General features: G+C 41.5%; 1 protein-coding gene across 2 annotated transcripts in view; it reads right to left on the bottom strand.

Moving 5' to 3' along the window:
• Nucleotides 1-8021: 8021 nt before the first annotated feature.
• PWD (chloroplastidic phosphoglucan, water dikinase (ATGWD3)) overlaps nucleotides 8022-19136 on the bottom strand; it is a 112783-nt gene continuing 101668 nt past the window's right edge. Inside the window, exon 19 of one of the 2 annotated variants that reach the window (XM_086814584.1) lies at nucleotides 8022-9114. In XM_086814584.1, the coding sequence (XP_086670710.1) occupies nucleotides 8210-9114 (905 nt within the window). In that variant the 3' untranslated portion in view covers nucleotides 8022-8209. The remainder of the gene's footprint in view (nucleotides 9115-19136) is intronic. The other variant, XM_086814592.1, reaches the window with a different exon arrangement.

Raw genomic sequence — 19136 nt, 5'->3', positions numbered from 1 at the left:
CCATCTCCATTCTTGCTTCAATCTTGTACTCTCTATTCTCTACGTATTCAATGATTTGAGGTTGCGGTCTACACACTTGCTAATCTAGATTTCGTAATGATGTTTTGATGCTAAAATCTGATTTGTGAATTGTAGAGTGCATGTGATGAAGCTTGTGCATGAAATGATGTGTAGTTGAGGCTTGTGTGATAGCTCTTTGCATGTTAGATTCTTTGCATAAGTTGCATTTTTGTACTTAAGTGTAGCCTAATCTTGATGCATTGATTATGTTAGATTGAGAAGGAATCAACAATTGATTGCTTGATTGTTGAAGAAGGATTGAGTAGGAATAGAAGTCATTAGTGTGTGGTTAACTAATCTTCTCCTATTCGGGGTTGCATCCACGGATTGACAATCTGTGTGGGTTAGAGTGTAGCTTCCGCTATGCTATGATGTCCCAAACAATGGCGCCGCTGCTGTCGGGGAACGCACACCTAAGTTAGTGAAGGGTGTTAACCATTACTTCTTACTAAGTACTCCATTGATTGCAAAATCGTGGATTAGGGTAGATTAGAGTAGAGTTTGCAAGGGCATTGAGTGTGTGATCTCAAGGGCGCCTTGTGTTTTTTCTGTTTTTTGATTAGAAGCAAAAAAATTAAAACTCCATTGCGGTAGAGTAATCCCGCCATTAATTAGGTTTAAGTGCTTTCTGTTTTTGTATTTTTTGACGTGGCTGGCAGTGAGGCGCAGAAGAAAAGATAGTGAAGGCGTCAGTTGAAGGCGGCTGAAAATATATATATATATATATATATATATATATATATATATATATATATATACTAATCCGAATAATCAGCTCGATGATGAGAGAACCTCGCAGGACTCTGCTGATACTGATACGCTGTAGCCTGCAGAGGCGCTGAGGGGGGCGTTTGTAGCTGACGTGGCAGTAGAAGTGGGGGGCGTCTGCATCGAGCGCAGCCTGTAGAGGCGCTGTGGGAGGCGTCTGCAGCTGACGTGGCAGTAGAAGTGGAGGGCGCCTGAGAGAGTTGGAAGGTGACTAGCGCAAAGCTAAGGCAGAAGAGGTGGCTGCAAGCGAGGTGTGAGAGGCCCAGGCGACCTGCGCGAGAAGTGTGGAAGGCTGGCCGCAAGAAGAGTGTTGTCGGCTGCCGCCCGCTGGCTAGCGAAGAGCGCAAGTCAGCAGGCGTGGAGGCAACTGGGTGCAGGCTGGCTGAAGCAATCGAAGGCGGCTGGGCGACAGTAGAAGGAGTGGCCGCAAGCAAAGCGAAGGTCTGCGTGGAGTGCAAGAAGCCGAAACAGGCGGCTGTTGTGGCCAACGTAGGCGGCGAAGGAGGCGAGAGCTTGAAGAAGAGGTGGCTGTGAAGCAAGCAGAGAAAGAGCTACGAAACAGAAGGGAGCGCCGAAGGCGAAGAATTGAAGGCGAGCGTGGAACTGGCGAGGAATCCGGAACGGCTTGAGGTGATAAGGTTAGTGTGATTTTTATTTTTTTATTTTTTTATTTATTTTTTGTTAATTTCTTTGTTAATTAAAAAAAATAAAAATAAAAAAAACTATAAAACAATAAATTTTGAAAAAAAGAGAGAAAAAAAAGGAGAGATAAAAAATCAATATATATATATATATATATAAACAAGAAAACAATTATAGTGTTTGTATTTTTAGTCCATTTTTCATTTTTAAAAATTTTTGTAAAATTTTGCATAATTAGAGTAATTTGCTTTGTTTTAAAATTTCTGTAATTTTGTGCATAGTTAATATTTTTGGGTAATTAGTAAGAAAAATAAAAATAAAATTTAAAAAAAGGAAAAATTAAAAATTAAAAAAAAAACAAAAGGAGAAGAAAACAAAAGAAAAGAAATAGAAATAGAAAAAAAAATATAAATTATGTGTTTTTTAAGGAGTCCATATTCTTTGCATATTTTGTAATTTTTTATTTTTTTATTTTTTTACATAATTAGGGTAATTTGCATTGTTTTAAATTTTTATAGTTTTGTGCATAATTAGTATTTTTTTAAAGCATAATTCATATTTTTGTGTAATTAGGAAAAAAAAGAAAAAAAAATAAAATCGTTCATTAAAAAAAATAAAATCAAAATAAAAAAAATAAGATAGGTATACACATACTCATTTTAGTTGCATTTAGTGGTTAGGTAGGGTAAAAAATATAAATATAAATATATACATATATATATATATATATTTATATAAAAAAAACAAAAACAAAACAAAAAAGTTAAAACACCATTATTCATGGAAGTGTTCTCAACAAATACAGCCAAACCAAGAGAGACAGCCTTTCTTGGAGAAACTATTGCTCCTCCCCTACGAGAGTTCACTAGAGAGGGACCCTCAACATCAAAGTGGACCACTGCTAGTAGCCCGACTCTAGCACCAAGATATTGTCCTACACCAAAAGTGCGACCACAGGTCACACCACAGCAACATTTCTCTCACTATGACAATCGGAGGGTAGGGGAGCCAACTCGGCCTCCCATAAATGCACCTCCTGAAATGCGGGTGACAAGATCTTTGGAGGGGTCTGGTGAGGCTGGTAATAGGGGACCCACACCAATTTGGGATGCATGTGGACCATCTTACCAAAGAGAGGAACAATTCCCACTGAGAGTGAGAGGCCCTATGATGAGTATTCAAGACAAGTAAGGCCATCAACTCTTCAGAAACTGGTAAAGAAGTACGAAGGGTCGGGAGATCCATACGACCATGTAGCAGCATTTAGACAAGCAGTTCGAGCTGAGCAAGTGGCTGACAAGCAATGTAGCAGCATTTAGGCAAGCAGTTCGAGCTGAGCAAGTGGCTGACAAGCATACTCAAATTGAAGGATTTGGGCTTACTCTTGAGGGAAAGGCCCTTGATTGGTTCCAGGCACTAGAGGCTTCAGACAAATCTTCTTTACGAGTTTTGGAAGAGAGATTCATTGCTGCTTTTTCCTTGATGGGAATTCAACATGACACGGTAGCACACATCTACTCTTTCAAAAGCAAGGCGAGAATGAGAGTGTTTAGAGACTGTGTAAATAGAATGAAGCAGTACATTAATCGTTGCCCAGAAGATGAGAAGCCTGCCCAAAGCCGATTAATTTCTCTCTTCTTAAAAGGACTCAAAAATTCAACACTGTATACACATCTCTATGCAAAGAAGCATACAAATTTCCATGAGTGTTGCCATGATGCTATGGATTTCACCGATAACTTCAAATTCCAAGATGGTTCTGGCCCTGAGGTGAAACCTAGAGATCAGTGGGGTGATGACCAAAGTTCAGGGTCTAGTGCTATAGTAAATCCAGACCAGATAGCTAACCTAGTACTAAGGAGATTGGGACAGACCTATCGCCCACCCATGCAGCCACAACAACAACAGCAAAGAATGAGGAGTGTACTACCTACAGGTCCTCATCTTTGTGAAGCATGTGGCGGTAACCATAAAACCGAGGAATGTAATACCTTTTCTCCTCTAGTCACAAACCAACCCACAAAGAAGTGGTGCCAAGCCTGTGCTTGGAACTTTACCCACACCACACAGGAATGTACTCGCATTGCAAGAATGAGACAGGAACGTGAGCAGCCAAGGGGTGGAGTGGCTCCACAAATGTATCAACAGTATACTAATTTTGAACGTAAGCCACCGATGGCACAAGAGCAAGCACGACCTGTTCTTGGCGCTCAACCTCCTGCTCCTGGGACTGCCTGTGACTCAGATGGATATGATATTATTCCTTTACGAATGGTACAACCACGTGACCTTCTAGATGATTTGTACTATAGGATTACATCCACAACAGCACTGCATGTCGAGGAAGTCTCAGTAGAGGATTTAACACTCGAATCTGCTAATGATGCTGATAAGGAAGATGGATGGGACTTTGATTTTAATAATGATGTGACAATCCCTGAGGAAGAGTTAGGAAAGGCACGCCTACTCTTGAGAGGAAGGGATGGAGGTTTTTTATTGTTTGGGAGGAAAAGACCCTCCTCTCATGCACCAAAGTTTTAATCTTTTCCTTAAACATGTAGAATCTCTGTGCTTTTAAAAATGGAAATATATTTATGTGTAGAATCTCTAGGGTATAGCAAATTGTAAATATGTTTTTGTTGTATTTTGTATGTTGTCACAATGCTAAATTTGATTGTGCTTCTGTAATTCCAATCTAAGTTTTGTGCATTATTGTCATGCATGTAGCAATGGAAGAATTGGTTCATCTACAACATTACCAATGGGGTCCTTCAACTCTAGCCAATGTTCAAGGATATGACAAATCAAAGTATGGTTTATTTTCATTACATTATTTCCTTGGTATTGCGTGGAGGATTTTGTAAGAGATAAGGAGATAAAGCATGATGCTAATCTCAAAGGCCTACACAATGACTAGGATCACAGTTACGCCATTAACTTCATTCCATCATGGTAACAATATCCCCACCCATCTCTAGAGTGATAACGAACCAATCATGCAACATCTCTCAATTGTTGTAGTTCTCAACATCAAGTGCAACAATCTCTTCACTTCCCTCGACCACCCAACTTCTTTAAACTAATATCGAGGAGGCTAGGTCAACACGCTAAGATCTATATAACTTTGTAGACTGATATTTTAAAATAACACCCCATAATAGATTTAGAGCCTTATTTCTAAATTTAAAAACTAATGGGAGTTTGTACAACCTTGACCACAATATATATTCGTAGGCCTTCCCCACCCCCCCAAGCCCCCAAAACCACCACCATAGCAGATAGCACAAGGATGCGATTAGAAGAAGGGTAGAAGAAGGATGCGATTAGAAGAAGGGTCGTATTCTAAGTGGGTTTCTTTATGTGACAATGGAAGATAAATCTTTCATTGTGCTCTTGCGTATCTTAAAGGAGGAGTAAGCACAAGGAGACTCAGCCCTTGTGAGAGAAGGAATGAGGGGAAAGAAACAAACTACTCTTAGTACACAAAAAAAAAAAAAAGGGTTTGGCTCACCTTACCTCAAGTCTAGATGATAAGTAATATTACCTATTCATCTCTCTCTCTCTCTCTCTCTCTCTCTCACACACACACACACACACACAATCGGATAGAAATGATACAAGAAAAATTCCAAGCTATGGGATTTGGATCCGTATTTTAAGTGAAATGTTCATTGTTGTAGTTTGATGAATTAGCATTCTTAATGCTAGTAGATTATAACTGCCTAAGTGAACATGGATTATGTTTGCAATTTCATTATGCAAGATTGTATTTACCATATTGTGACTTAGTCTTTTCTATGTTGTAAGATCTCTAATGATGTTCCCAAGTCTTAAACATCTAAGATAGAACATGAGAAACTCAACCGAGAAAGTTAATTGCTTGAAAAAGCCTTGTAACTAATGATAGACACCCTTGAACCATCTCGTACTTAGAAAGTATAAAACCCAATATCTCATGTTTATAACACACATCTCATACTTTTGGGTGATCAAGTGAAAAAAGGCTTAAAAAGTATAAAAATAATAATATCTCATGTTTGTAACACACTGGTGCCTCGGAGACAACTAATAAGCCTCATGTTGTTGCTTTTCTAATTTTCATTTCTTTTGTGACACCCATAGGCCAATGTTTATCAGCATTTTACCATGAAAAACACATGATTTCGGAGTCCCTATTTTGGGTGAGTATAATGAAAGATTTTCTAGTCTTTTTTTATCGTTAGACTGAATTAGAGTAAAACTTAGAGCATTGTGTATACAACGAACTTTTTTTTTTGGAGCATTAAAAGCATCAATTACAATTATTTTTCATCACTCAGAGAGCTAAATTGCAAGTTTTTTATATTATGTTTATTTTCCAAAGACTTGAAATTTTCTTAAAACCTAAAAATTGGTAGTTTTTCTTTAAATTTTTGCTAGATTAAGGTCTGCTAAGTAGTTCAAAGATAGAATCTATCACTTTTATGACTTTATTGTTAATTTACACATAGGTTGCTTTTTCAAAATCTCTAATCATTTAGGCACTGACTTTTAGGAAAATTCTTAAAAACATAGATTTTCAATTTTAGTAGCAAATAGTGTTTTTTTCTTGAGTCTTTAAGCTTGGTAAGTAGTTTAGGCTTGATAAGTAGCTTAGAACTAGAATGTATCATCCTTTTTATTAATTTATATATCTTTTTCTTGATTAATCTCACTAATTAAAAAATATTTTCATCAGCAAAGGTGGGCTTAATTGAAGTTATTTAGAGCTCAATTAGTGACCAAAATTGTGGGAAAATCAAAGCTTCCTAGGAAGCTAAGGGATTGCACTTCATCAATATTCAAAAGGGGTTTGATCACATGATGAATTATGGATCAAAGTTAGGCAAAATGAGAGTTGTTTCTTCTCCAATTTGACTAATTAGATGAGTTTTGGGGTTAATTATTACATTACACCTTGTTTTGTTAGTCATCTAAATTGCACCCCAGTCTTTAATTTGCTCTCTCTACATAATTGGTATTTTTTCACTAATGAGTTGCTAATTATTTTAAGTGGGTACTAATTTAGGCTCAAATTCCTTGATGATCATAATTGGGGCTAAAGTGAGATTAATCTTAATATCCTAATTAAAGATTCACCTTTTGTACCCCCCATGTCTCCCCTATCCCTTTTCTTAATTAATCATAACCCCTCACTTCCCTTTTTCTTGATCTTTGTCTTGAAAATAACCCCCTATTTTAGGTCGTTTTGCTCATTTTTTAGTGCATCTTTTCTCTTTTTTATATTTAATATAAAATCTTCCCCTTCTTGACTTTTTTAAAAATAATAGTTTTTTATTTAAAATTCTTTTCCCTTAAAATAAAAAATCCCCTTAATTTATATTTATATTAAAAATAAGAGAGAAAATAAAATAAAAATAATAAATCTAGTTAATTGGAATACCAAATAATCATGATCCTTGTGGTCACAAGTGTCTGATGTAATATAAAATGCTCAATCTATGTATATTTTTTATATGAGATTACAAATTTGATGCTTGCCACCATTTTAAAGCTCTATTGATCACCATAGTTTTTTTTTCAACATTAAAATATTATTGCTATCATTGCCTTATGTATGTAAAAAAATTTCGATTACTAGTTAAAAATTTACTTGAGTTTTTGTAATTACTTTTGACATGCACAAAAAACATAATGGTTTTTTGATTCAATTGTGTATTTAACCCATTCATTGTACTCACTAGAACTATCTAATAGATAATTCTAGTGTAAATATATTACTTGTGTATTTAACCCATTCATCGTACTCACTAGAACTATCTAATAGATAATTCTAGTGTAAATATATTTAATGCAGTGCAATCTAATCTACCTAATACATGGTAGTTGTATATCAAATTCATGTCTCTTACATAAAATTCACCTCATGTCAGTATGAAAATATATTAGCTACTAGTGTGTGCTACCTTATATAATGCATTATGCAATTTAATCTATCTAAATACATATTATATGGTAAATGCATAACAAAAAGTTATGTATGTTTTTTTGTCACATACATTATGGGAAACTATGCACAATCTCTATCAATTACATTTTGTGCAATAAGCTTAAAATGCCCCATTGATGAAAGAACTCTATTTTGTTGGCTATGATTCATCTAATCATGTCTCCTTTTTTTCCAAGTTCAGATCCTGCCTATCAGTCAAAATTGATGCCTCACCCAAATCTCCACACACACACACACACGCACACATGCATAACCCAATTCCTTGGCCATGAGATGTAAGAGCCAGTTGCAAGAGCATTGAGTGCATGACGCCTTCGAGAGAGAGAGAGAGAGAGAGAGACACACACACATGCATAACCTAATTGCTTGGCCGTGAGATGTAAGAGCCAGTTGCAAGAGCATCGGGTGCATGATACCTCCCCCCAAATCTCTACATACACATGCACACATGCATAACCTAATTCCTTGGCCGTGAGATGTAAGAACTAGTTGCAAGAGCATTGGGTGCATGCAGAAGCCTAGTAGAGGAGTGGAACTTGAAGTTCCCCGCATGACAGTACAAGAGGTATCAAGGTGTTATCATGCATTGAATACAAAGGTGGAAAACAGGCAGTAGAATAAAGGGCACATGAAGGGTTTTCAGCCCCTGCATCCCAATGATTATTTTTCCCCGACAGAATAGGTCCTCAAAACAGAGGAAGCAGCATTAGACAGAATGTTGGTACTCTCAGAACACGCTGAGATATGGGGCTACAATGGTTGAGGACGAGCTTGTACTATGTAGACTTTCTGCCCCACTATGCAGCCTTCCACATCCTGTGGAGCTCCAAATTTCTGCTCCAAGAAGAACCCTATGGTTGCCAGCTGCTGACCGATCTGCTCCCGAAATTTCACGTCTGCAGAGAGGGGTTTTGTACTGTAATCAACGGTCCTCCGCTTGACGTTCCCATCTGCAAGGCCTTCACTGAGCACCACTAACTCCTCGCTGAAGTTTGCAAAGGCCAAGGTTCTTGTACTCCCATCAAACTTGTTCCCGGCGATGCGCCAAGGGCTTCCACGGGTACCCGAGGCAAGTGTCTCGCCCAGCCCAGATGCTATCTCCGCCTCAACTACCTTTTCATTCTTATCAACCGGACTCACTGTGTGGAGAACGAAGGAGAGATGAGGCGACAGGAGCTCCTGTACAAGCACGGCCATAGCCGCTTCCTTCTGTGGTACCCCTGCCACTCTTCTACTAAGAATGGCCCTTCGTGTGTAGAGTGATGCCCAGACTTGCGCTACAGCCTTTCCAAAACTCTCAGGCTCAGATGCCCTCACATTTGGTATGGATTCATAAAGGCCTGCTCCTGACATCCCTTCCAGATCTTCTACGTTCGCGCTCGAGCGGACAATGAGTCGCGCATTGGTTGGCATGCTCCTGCAGATATCCTCAATGACGGACGTGGGCAGCCTTTGTTCTGCCACCACATTTTGCAGCTCCCTACAAATGCTGTCTAGTTCACCATTCTCAACCTGTGCAGTCTCTGTTTGGACAAGTAGATCATGAAACTTCGCCTCATCTCCACTGCTTTGAAGAGCCGCTTCCATGGCTCCAAACGGTATGACTTTACCCACGGGGACATGAAATGCTGCAGGAACACCTTGGTCATTATACACTGCAATATACAACGTGGAAATCACTCCCACGAAGAGCATCGACACAACTTCATCCACTCCTCACAATAATCAATCCTAGAAGCCACAACTCTTTCCTCAGAAATCAGAGCCTGCAACCTCAAACTACGAGCACATGCTCTTTCCCCTGCAAGACTTGCTACATGCAATGATCAAGTTCTCTTAAGAGGCTATTGTACGTGCGCGCGGAGAACTTGATCACTCCACATGCCTTAGCCGTCATATGGGTACCTTATAACTCTGTCACTTACACAGTTGTTCATCTCGATAGCTAGATTGTCTTTTTTTTTCCAAGATGCAGTTACTTTATGGGCTCATTGATCTCTCACACACACACACATGCACGCACGCATCTCTCTCTCTCTCTCTCTCTCTCTCTCTATATATATATATATATATATATATATATATATATATATATATAGAGAGAGAGAGAGAGAGAGAGAGAGAGAGAGAGACACACACACACACACACACACACTTTTTTTTTTTTTGGGTGAAACTACTGTTTATATTAAATAGTAAACTATACAGTCATAGTCACCTGAAGCGGGTGGAACTATGAGACTAGAAAAACTTGGAAAATTCTTCAAACTCCTGGAGAGAAAGCTCGCCAAGATCATAGCAATCTCGAAGAGACTGGAGTAGGGCAGCACGAAAATAGGAGAAGGGATGAACATCATCACCAAAAAAGTGCACATGATTTCTGGTGGAATAGATGGTCCAAAGAGCCCAGAAGCGCACCCATGCGAAGAAATCATCATACCCCGGTAAGGCCGGGGACAATATGCCAAAAATCCAAAAAAAAGTCGCCCAAAGCATTGTCGAGGGAATCTATACTGCAGCAGTGTTGTCAAGTGATGAAGAAAATCGTGGGAATGCAAACAACTCCACAATAAGTGAGGTATGGTCTCGGGCATAAGGCGGCAGCACCGACATAAAGTTGGAGCAATACGCCTTTGAGCCAGTAGAGTGCCAACCAGTAGCACGCCCGTAATGCATCGCCAAAAAAAGACCCGTTGCTTAAGTGGCAACTTTGACTTCCACACCTTTTTTAAAGTCGATTTCCACTAGCACAAAGGCTTATCCAAGTGCCATAGCCTGTTCCCATGTTCCACTATCCAAGGCCGAGGAATAAGCAAATGGTAGGCCTTGGAAGCAACGAGGAGATGGAATGGAAATTAGGCATAACCCGACTGCTGACGATCAAAATGCCAATCCTGTAATGAATCCTCCTCCTCAAGAGGGAGTACCGGCTAAAATGGAGCCATAAGTTCAGCTATGGCATGCCATATCGGCCTATGATGCATGCCCATATGCCATTGCTTGGTGGCCCTCCGGAAAGAAAGAACCATACCATGCTCATCAACCACATCTTGTACCATACGTATTCCCAAAGTCGATAGATGATAAGTTCAGCTATGGCATGCCATATCGGCCTATGATGCATGCCCATATGCCATTGCCTGGTGGCCCTGGGGAAAGAAAGAACCATACCATGCTCATCAACCACATCTTGTACCATACGTATTCCCAAAGTCAATAGATGATAAGCCTTTCATGGGTGATCCAGCGCTAAAGGCCGAGGAAAGGCTCGACTCCAATGAATGCTTTGAGATCGGAGTGAGTTCCCTATATGTGGAGGTCTACCTGACCAATGGATGAAACATAAGATCTATTGCTAAAGAAGTGGCATAAGGGCAACCTGGTATGCGCGCAGTAAGATGACCAAAAATGACATCCGAGTGATCCAAAACCCAGTGACCATAAGCATCTACTTTCGTGTGTGCACACATGGCTGCCAACATCTTTGTCTAGGGCTGCGTTTGACAAACAAAGTCAATAAGCAATGTGGCCTTACGTGCCAGCATGTGATAGTGAATGTCGAGAATGTTCAGGCCCCCATGAATTTTTGGTGTGCGCACACAAGCACATTTGAGTAGATGAAGCCCTTTGCGATCCGATTGTGTTTGCCAGAGACAAGCAATGGCACGAGACATAAATGTATCAATCTGCTTACTAGTCCAGGGTAACAAAGGAAGGTGAAACTGAATGTACACCATGATGATCGACTGGACAATTCGCAAGCGGACATGCAAAGGCCAAGTGGATAGCTTCTAGTAATCAATTTTGCACTCCAATCGAGTCAGCACCCATACCTTCTCATCTTTCAAACAAACATCCCAACTAATCGGGTATCCCAAATGCCTTGATCGGGTGGAACAATCTGACCTGGCCAAAGATTAGAATGCCAAAGATAGTGACGGACTGATAACAGCTTCAACTTTCGAAAATTGACATGCAACCTAGCTGCTGCTAGCCCATAGAGCAAAAGGGCATCCATAATCCATTGCAAATCCACTGGGGTATTTCTAGGGAAGAACGAGTCATCAGCATAGGCCTGTGCCACAAGTGAGAACCATCTAGCATCGCAATACCATGCAAGCTGCCTGCTAGGTAAGCTTGTCAATATATAACAGCAAGGGGTGTGTGGCAATGGCATAAAGCAGCGCACTACGTGGGCAGCCCTAACGTACCGATTTACCTGAGATCCAAGCGGCTGAAAGTTCCCGACCAAAAATGATTTGAGCAGTACCCCCTTGGTATAGCCAATAAATCACATTTCGCATTTTGGGTCCAAAGCCCATCCGATCCATCACCCTAGCTATGAAGTCCCAGTGGACAGTGTCAAATGCCTTAGCAATATCTACTTGCATGATTAGGACATCCTGGTGGTCAGTGTACTTGGCATACTCAATACCCATGTAGGCATTTGCTATGTTGTCCATAATTTGTAGCCTGGGAACAAAGCCGTATTGTGTTGGGTGCAATCCCGAGTGAAGGTAGCCCTTAATGCGATTAACTATCATTCTGGTGACCAATTTGTAAACAACTGGCATAAGAGAGATGGGCCTCCAGTTACCTAAATTCTCACAGAGTTGCTTTTTTTTGGGAGAAATTTTAGCAAGCCTTCCTTCCAAGAATGAGGCAACATGTCGTCACGCCAACATTGATTAATCATGCATAGCAATGGAAGCTTCAATTCCGGTCAAAAAGTGTGAAAGAATTCAACCGTCAAACCATCCCACCCGGGAGATTTCCATTTGCCCAAACCTCTAAGTGCAACCTGTAGTTCTGCCTCTGTAAAGGACTCTTCCAAGCCTCGTGCCTCATCAAGTGATAGGATTGTTGTAACCTCATCCAAAAGCATAGTGTGAGCAGCCAATGCATCCTGTGTAAGTGGCATAGGACGGGCAAATAAATCCCTACAATGAGAGTGACATATTTCCGCAAGCTATTGCTTGGTATAGGTCCACGTGCCATCAGACAACATAAGACGTGCTATGCCTTGCTTTTGTCTAGATGCATGGAGACCTTTGAAAAAAGACTTGGAAGAGCATCCCTTATCAAGCATTGATTTTTGCCAGGCACACATTTGCCACTTTGCAATCTTTCGTTTATCATTGTCCTTGATACAAGATTCAGCATCTATGAGTGTAACATTTTCCTCGACAGTTGGTGGTCTTGTATGACTAAGTTTAGTGTAAGACTACACAATCCTTTTGGCCTCTGCTACCCTCTCTTGTAAAGCACCTATGTACCACTTGCCATCGTCCCTTATCAGCATTTGCATGCGTGAAACAAAACAACGCCATGCAATGTCAACATCCTCATTCCACTGCAGCAAAAGGGGTTGCACAACCGAGCGTACCAAATCAGCAAATGCATTTGCCGGCAAACATTTGCCACTTTGCAATCTTTCGTTTATCATTGTCCTTGATACAAGATTCAACATCTATGAGTGTGACATTTTCCTCGACAATTAGTGGTCTTGTATGACTAAGTTCAGTGTAAGACTGCACAATCCTTTTGGCGTCTGCCACCCTCTCCTGTAAAGCACCTATGTACCACTTGCCATAGTCCCTTATCAGCATTTGCATGCGTGAAACAAAACAACGCCATGCAATGTCAACATCCTCATTCAATTGCAGCAAAAGGGGTTGTGCAACCGAGCATACCAAATCAGCAAATGCATCATGAGTGAGGTAACTATTGTTGATGAGAAGTAATCGTTTGTGGCAAAGGTGGGTCATGAATCCCCATTCCAAAGTATAGAGCTAACCACAACGGTGCATGATCAGACACACACATTGTGTGGTCAATCCATATGCGGTATGTAAAGGCATCATACTAATTTGCATTTAACAAATACCATCAATCAAGACAGGCAAAATAGTGCGACTAAGCATTATGCTGAAATGTGAATCCAGAAGTGTTTGGCATGAGCCGTCTCCAGAGATCCAAAGCATGCAAACCCTCAATCATATGAAGACCTAAACAGGGTTAGGGTTAGGGTTTACAGAAAGAAAACAAGCATAGAAAACCAGCAGGGAGTGTACACGACTGCTGTAGATATCTCAATGATAGAAAAATGTGAAGTACAAGCCACATGATAGTGACCCCTAAAGGATAAGTGTTCACATGACCGACCATAAATGTGCCGGGTGGACCAAAACACTTATAAACTGCATATAAGTGAAAATGAACTAAACTGGGGGAAAAAACCTCCACTAACTGAAGTAAAAAGTGCCCCAGTAACCTACTGATGATCACTAGCACTCCTCTGGGTGCATACACAGCATAAAACCCAACAAACCCCCCTGGAGTGATATGTGATCACTGTACATCATCCACCAAAAGGAAACAAATTCAAAGCATTGCGGAATGCTTCAAATTTCGGACGTGGTAATGCCTTGGTGAAGATGTCTGCCACATTCTGATCTGTAGGACAGTAGATCAGACTGATATCTCCTGCCTGGAGTCTCTCCCGAACAAAATGATAGTGAATCTCAATGTGTTTCGTGCGAGCATGAAACACAGGATTCCTGGCCACAGCAATGGCACTTTGACTATCAGTATAGATAGGTGTAGGCTCCTCCACTGAAATATCCATATCAGTCATAAGACGACGCAGCCAAACACACTCAACATTAGTAGTGTAGGCTGCTCTGTACTCTGCCTCACAAGATGAAGTGGCCACTGTGGTCTGTTTCTTGCTTAGCCAAGAAATGCATGAAGCGCCAAGGAAGAAACAATTCCCACTAGTGGAATGTCTGGTATCAAAATCACCAGCCCAATCTGAATCACTGTAAGCATGTAACTGCATGTCACCCCCCTCAGGATAAAGCAACCCAAGAGACAAGGTACCCTGCAAATAACGGAATACACGCTTCACAGCTTGCCAATGTGACAACCGTGGGCTGTGCATGAATCTGCTCAACTGAGAGACTGCATACTGAATATCTGGCCTTGTATTACACAAGTATATGAGGCACCCAACAGCCTGAGCATATGTAGTGGCATCAAAGGAAACACTGTCATCTTGTAGTGACAGTTTCATCCCAGGCTCCATAGGAGTACTAATAGGCTTGCAATCCTGAAATTTAAACTTCTCTAGAAGTTTAGCAACATAACGTGATTGCAACAACCCAATGCCTCTGTTATCCTGCACAAACTGTATGCCCAAATAGTAATGTACAAGACCCAAGTCAGACATGTCAAATGTCTGTTGCAGTATCTCTTTAAATGCTGCAATTTTGTCATCATTTGATCCCATGAGCAAGAGATCATCCACATAAAGACTGATGACCAGCAGATCTGTCTCTTCTTTCTTCACATACAAAGTGGTCTCTGATGGACTGTTCACAAATCCCTGAGTGAGTAGAAAAGCATCTATTTTTGCATACCAAGCTCGTGGAGCTTGTTTCAAACCATACAAGGCCTTTTTCAGCCTGCATACTTTCCCCTCATGACCATGTTCTGCAAATCCCATGGGCTGAAAAACATAAACTTCCTCCTCGAGGTCCCCATGTAGGAATGCAGTCTTTATGTCCAACTGGTGAACAACCCAACCACGATGTGCAGCCAATGCAATGACACACCTAAGTGTCGACATACGGGATGTAGGAGCAAATGTCTCCTCATAATCAATGCCCTTCTTCTGTGCATAGCCCTTTGCAACTAGACGGGCTTTGTACCTGTCAATGGATCCATCTGCATGTCTTTTCAACTTGTAGACCCATTTAGTACCAATGGCTTTCTTGCCTTTGGGCAGATCAACCAAATCCCATGTTTGATTCTTTTTAATAGAATCAATCTCATCCTGCATGGCTTTGTTCCAATGCACATTATCTCGTGCATCCACAAACGAATCAGGCTCATCATCATCCTGTAAACTGGCTGCCATAACCAGATTCAAATCTATGATGTGTGCATGCTCATTGGTCCTTGTCTCCCTACGAGTACGACCAGCAAGAGGACCCTCTAAATGGCTGTCCTGTAGTGTCCTCAAATACCATCTAGGTATATGTCTGACCTGTGGTGCCTGCTGTCCCATATTTGGTTCAGCTTCTGGCTCATTTGGCTGCTGAATTTCTGCACCACCTACATCATTTGCTGGCTGTCCATTACCCTCATGAGTTGGATCACCAACTGTGGAATGAAACTCCATGGGTAGAAGACCTTCAAATACATCATTTTCAGCCTGATTTGCCTCATAACCAGCCATGGATAATTCTGATTTTTCATCAAAAATCACATCCCGGCTGATAAATATCTTCCTGGATAGTGGGTCATATAACCTGTAGCCCTTGCTCTCACGGCTATACCCAACAAAAATGCATTTTGTGGCTTTATCATCAAGCTTCCTCCTCAACTCTTTGGGTATGTGTGCATATGCAAGGCACCCAAAGATACGAAAATGCGATACAGAAGGCTTGCGGCCATGCCAAGCCTCAAAAGGAGTAATAGAAACCAATGCCTTTGTGGGACATCGATTCAAAATATGACAAGCACACATTACTGCTTCCACCCAAAAGATATGTGGTAGTCTTTTTGCCTTTAGCATACATCTGGCCATCTCCATGAGTGACCGATTTTTCCTTTCTGCAACCCCATTCTGCTGTGGAGTGTAAGGAGTAGTATACTGATGTTTTATACCTCTACTCCCAAGAAAAGAATTCAGCACATGTGACATATATTCCCCCCCTCGGTCAGAACGGAGAGTCTTCACCTTGCATCCAGACTCTGTCTCAGCAAGTGCTATAAATGCCAAAAATGCATCATATACCTGTGATTTCTGTGTCAAAGGATAGACCCAGCATATACGAGAGAAGTCATCAATAAATGTTGCAAAATAAAAGCAACCACCTAATGACTTCGTCTGCATGGGACCACAAAGATCACTGTGTATAAGTTGCAACTTTGCAGTTGCTCTTAGAGCCTGATCACGTGGGAAGGAAAACCTGTGCATTTTTCCCAAAATACATCCTTCACAAATGTGATCTGGAGGCTTCTCCATGAGAGGTAGATCTGTAAACATATTATGTCGCTGCATAAGCATAAGACTACCAAAATTTACATGCCCCATGCGAGCATGCCATAACTCCGCATCAACCATAGCTGGAGTAAGAGTGAATGCATGATAAGCAGACTGATCCACTGGCTGAAATGCATCCAACTCATAAAGTCCATGACATAATGTACCAGTAAGCATCAAGGTCAAGGCATTTGCTTTGTCTCTGACCATGCATTTATCATCATCAAAGTGGACTTGCATTCCACAATGTGCTAAAGAAGAAATGGACAACAAATTCTTCTTAATCCCTGGTACATATAAGGCATCTGTAAGGCGGAGAATGGAGCCATCAATGGCTGTAAGCTGAATCTCCCCAATGCCACACACTGGATATGAAGCATTGTTGGCACACTGAACAGTTTTGCCAACAGGGGCAGGGTCAACATGACTAAACAAATCCCTGCGAGATGTGATATGCTTTGAGGCACCACTATCAAAATACCAAGTACATGCATGCTCTGTCATACTGAGTGCCTGTGAAGACCAAGAGGCATCATAGCTGCATGTATAGAAACAGTAATCCCTGTCCTCAACAAAAGAAGCAGTCTCTGGAGGAGCTTTAGGAGCATCATTAACAGACATCCCAGTTTCCTTTGCCTTCTCTTTGGCAATCCTCTTCCTACATTCCGTGATGTAGTGACCTGGCTTCTTACAGTAATGACATTTTCCCTTCTTCTTGGGCTGTCCATTACTTTTCTTGGTATCCTGTGAAGAACCACCATCAGCTGAATTTTGATTTGCACTCTTTGGCTGAGATTTCCCTTTCCCCTTTTGACCTGTAGTAAATGCTTGTTCAGCATTTGTGTTCATATTCATATTCTTCCTCATTTGCTCCTCTTGTAGTAAGAGAGCAACAAGTTCCTGATACTTGAGGGGTTCAACAGCATTCCTCATGCTGAGGTTCAAAGAGGTATGGAAAGCCAAGTAAGATCTTGGCAAAGAGTGCAAAATGGTGGACACAAGCTGTGTCTCAGGAATAATCTCATCCACATTGATGAGTTGCTCTCTCAAATCCTGCAGCTTGTTTAAGTGGCTCGACATATCATCTCCTTCATTCATTTTCTGATTTTCCAGCTCTCTTTTCAAAAATGAGATCCTAGCCTCATTACGAGCAGCATACATCTGCTCCAAAGTCACCCATGCATTCTGTGAAGAGCCAGCTGACCGAATATGAGGTATAATGGACCTCTGAACTGACAATGCAATGAGTGACAATGCTTGTGCATCCCTGGCATCCCATGTCTTTTGAGCATTTGTTCTCTGAACAGGCAATGGCTGTCCTGGAGCTTGTACCTGTTGTCCTCGTCCACGAGCACCCCCTTGAGGAGGAGTCTCTGGAGCCAATGGACCTGGACGTGGTTCATCACCACTAACAAAATCCCAAAGACCTTTTGCCACAAGCACATTTTTCAGCATAAAACTCCACAAGGAGTAGTTCGTGCCATCCAATTTGTCTTCCTTAGACAAATATGTGAATACATCACTTTGCTGTTGATTTGCCATTATGCTTTACGCACAATGTTGTACCTGTTTACCAAAAAACCCAAAAGCAAAAAACCCTGATAACAACTGTACTCCACTGAATACAGTTTACCCAAATCTGCCTGCAGTCTCAATCCTCTGAATGTGCAGCTTAATGCACCAATGACTGAGTAGGGCAGCAAATGGCGTACACAATGCCAAAATGCCCCAAAAATGCCCAAATTTGCTGCACCCAAACTGTGCTAAAATCTGTATATTTTCTTGCTAGAAAATCTGCCTTTTGTGCCTGTATTTTTCTTGATAGAAAAACTGCTTGTTGTGCCTGTGTATTTTTCACAGAGAAAAATAAGAATGCCCAGTATTCAAATTATGTAATGCTTACCACTTCTGAGATATGAGTTGATTGTTGTACTCATGCAGGTACAGTTCACCAAAGAGCAGGTACTTTTGACTGGTACAGAACAAGTACGGAACACCAGATGCTGCTGGTCGCTTGTACTGACAGTTGTACGGCTGTCTGCACAGGTGTGTACAGAAGACTGTACGGAGCAGCAGGTACATGTCAGCTGCAGTCGAGCTGTATGCAGGTACAAGCGTACGTAGCAGTTACAACTGCACTAATGACAGGGATGCGCTCGACTGGCTGCAGATGTCGACTTGCAGACGAATACCAGCAGGCGGCGATTGTAGTGTCGACTTGCACAATAGGTGGCGCACAGGTGTCGACGTGCAGGCGAATACCAGCAGTCGGCGATTGTAGTGTCGACTTGCACAATAGGTGGCGCACAGGTGTCGACGTGCAGGCGAATACCAGCAGTCGGCGACTTGGTGGCGGCGCTTACTGTTCGAAGCTGGTACACGTACGCATACAGTACGGGGCTGGTACACGTACGTAACTGCAGGCGACTTGGTGTAGTACCTGATTGAAGGCGACTGGATGTACGGGCATAAGGCGCACAGCTGAAGCTGAAGGCTGCGCACTATGGGTGTACGGGCAGCAGGCGCACGTGTGACTGAAGGCCGCGCTGATGTACAGGTAGAGCTGAGCGCAGGCAGTGTACAGCAATGGGCAAGGGCCAAACTTCAATTGCTCTGATACCAATT

The sequence above is a fragment of the Cibotium barometz genome, chromosome 2 (genome assembly GCF_041138505.1).
Source record: "Cibotium barometz isolate CiBa-2024 chromosome 2, ASM4113850v1, whole genome shotgun sequence".
NCBI classification, from domain to species: domain Eukaryota; kingdom Viridiplantae; phylum Streptophyta; class Polypodiopsida; order Cyatheales; family Cibotiaceae; genus Cibotium; species Cibotium barometz.
This window is presented reverse-complemented; position numbering and strand designations above follow the sequence as displayed.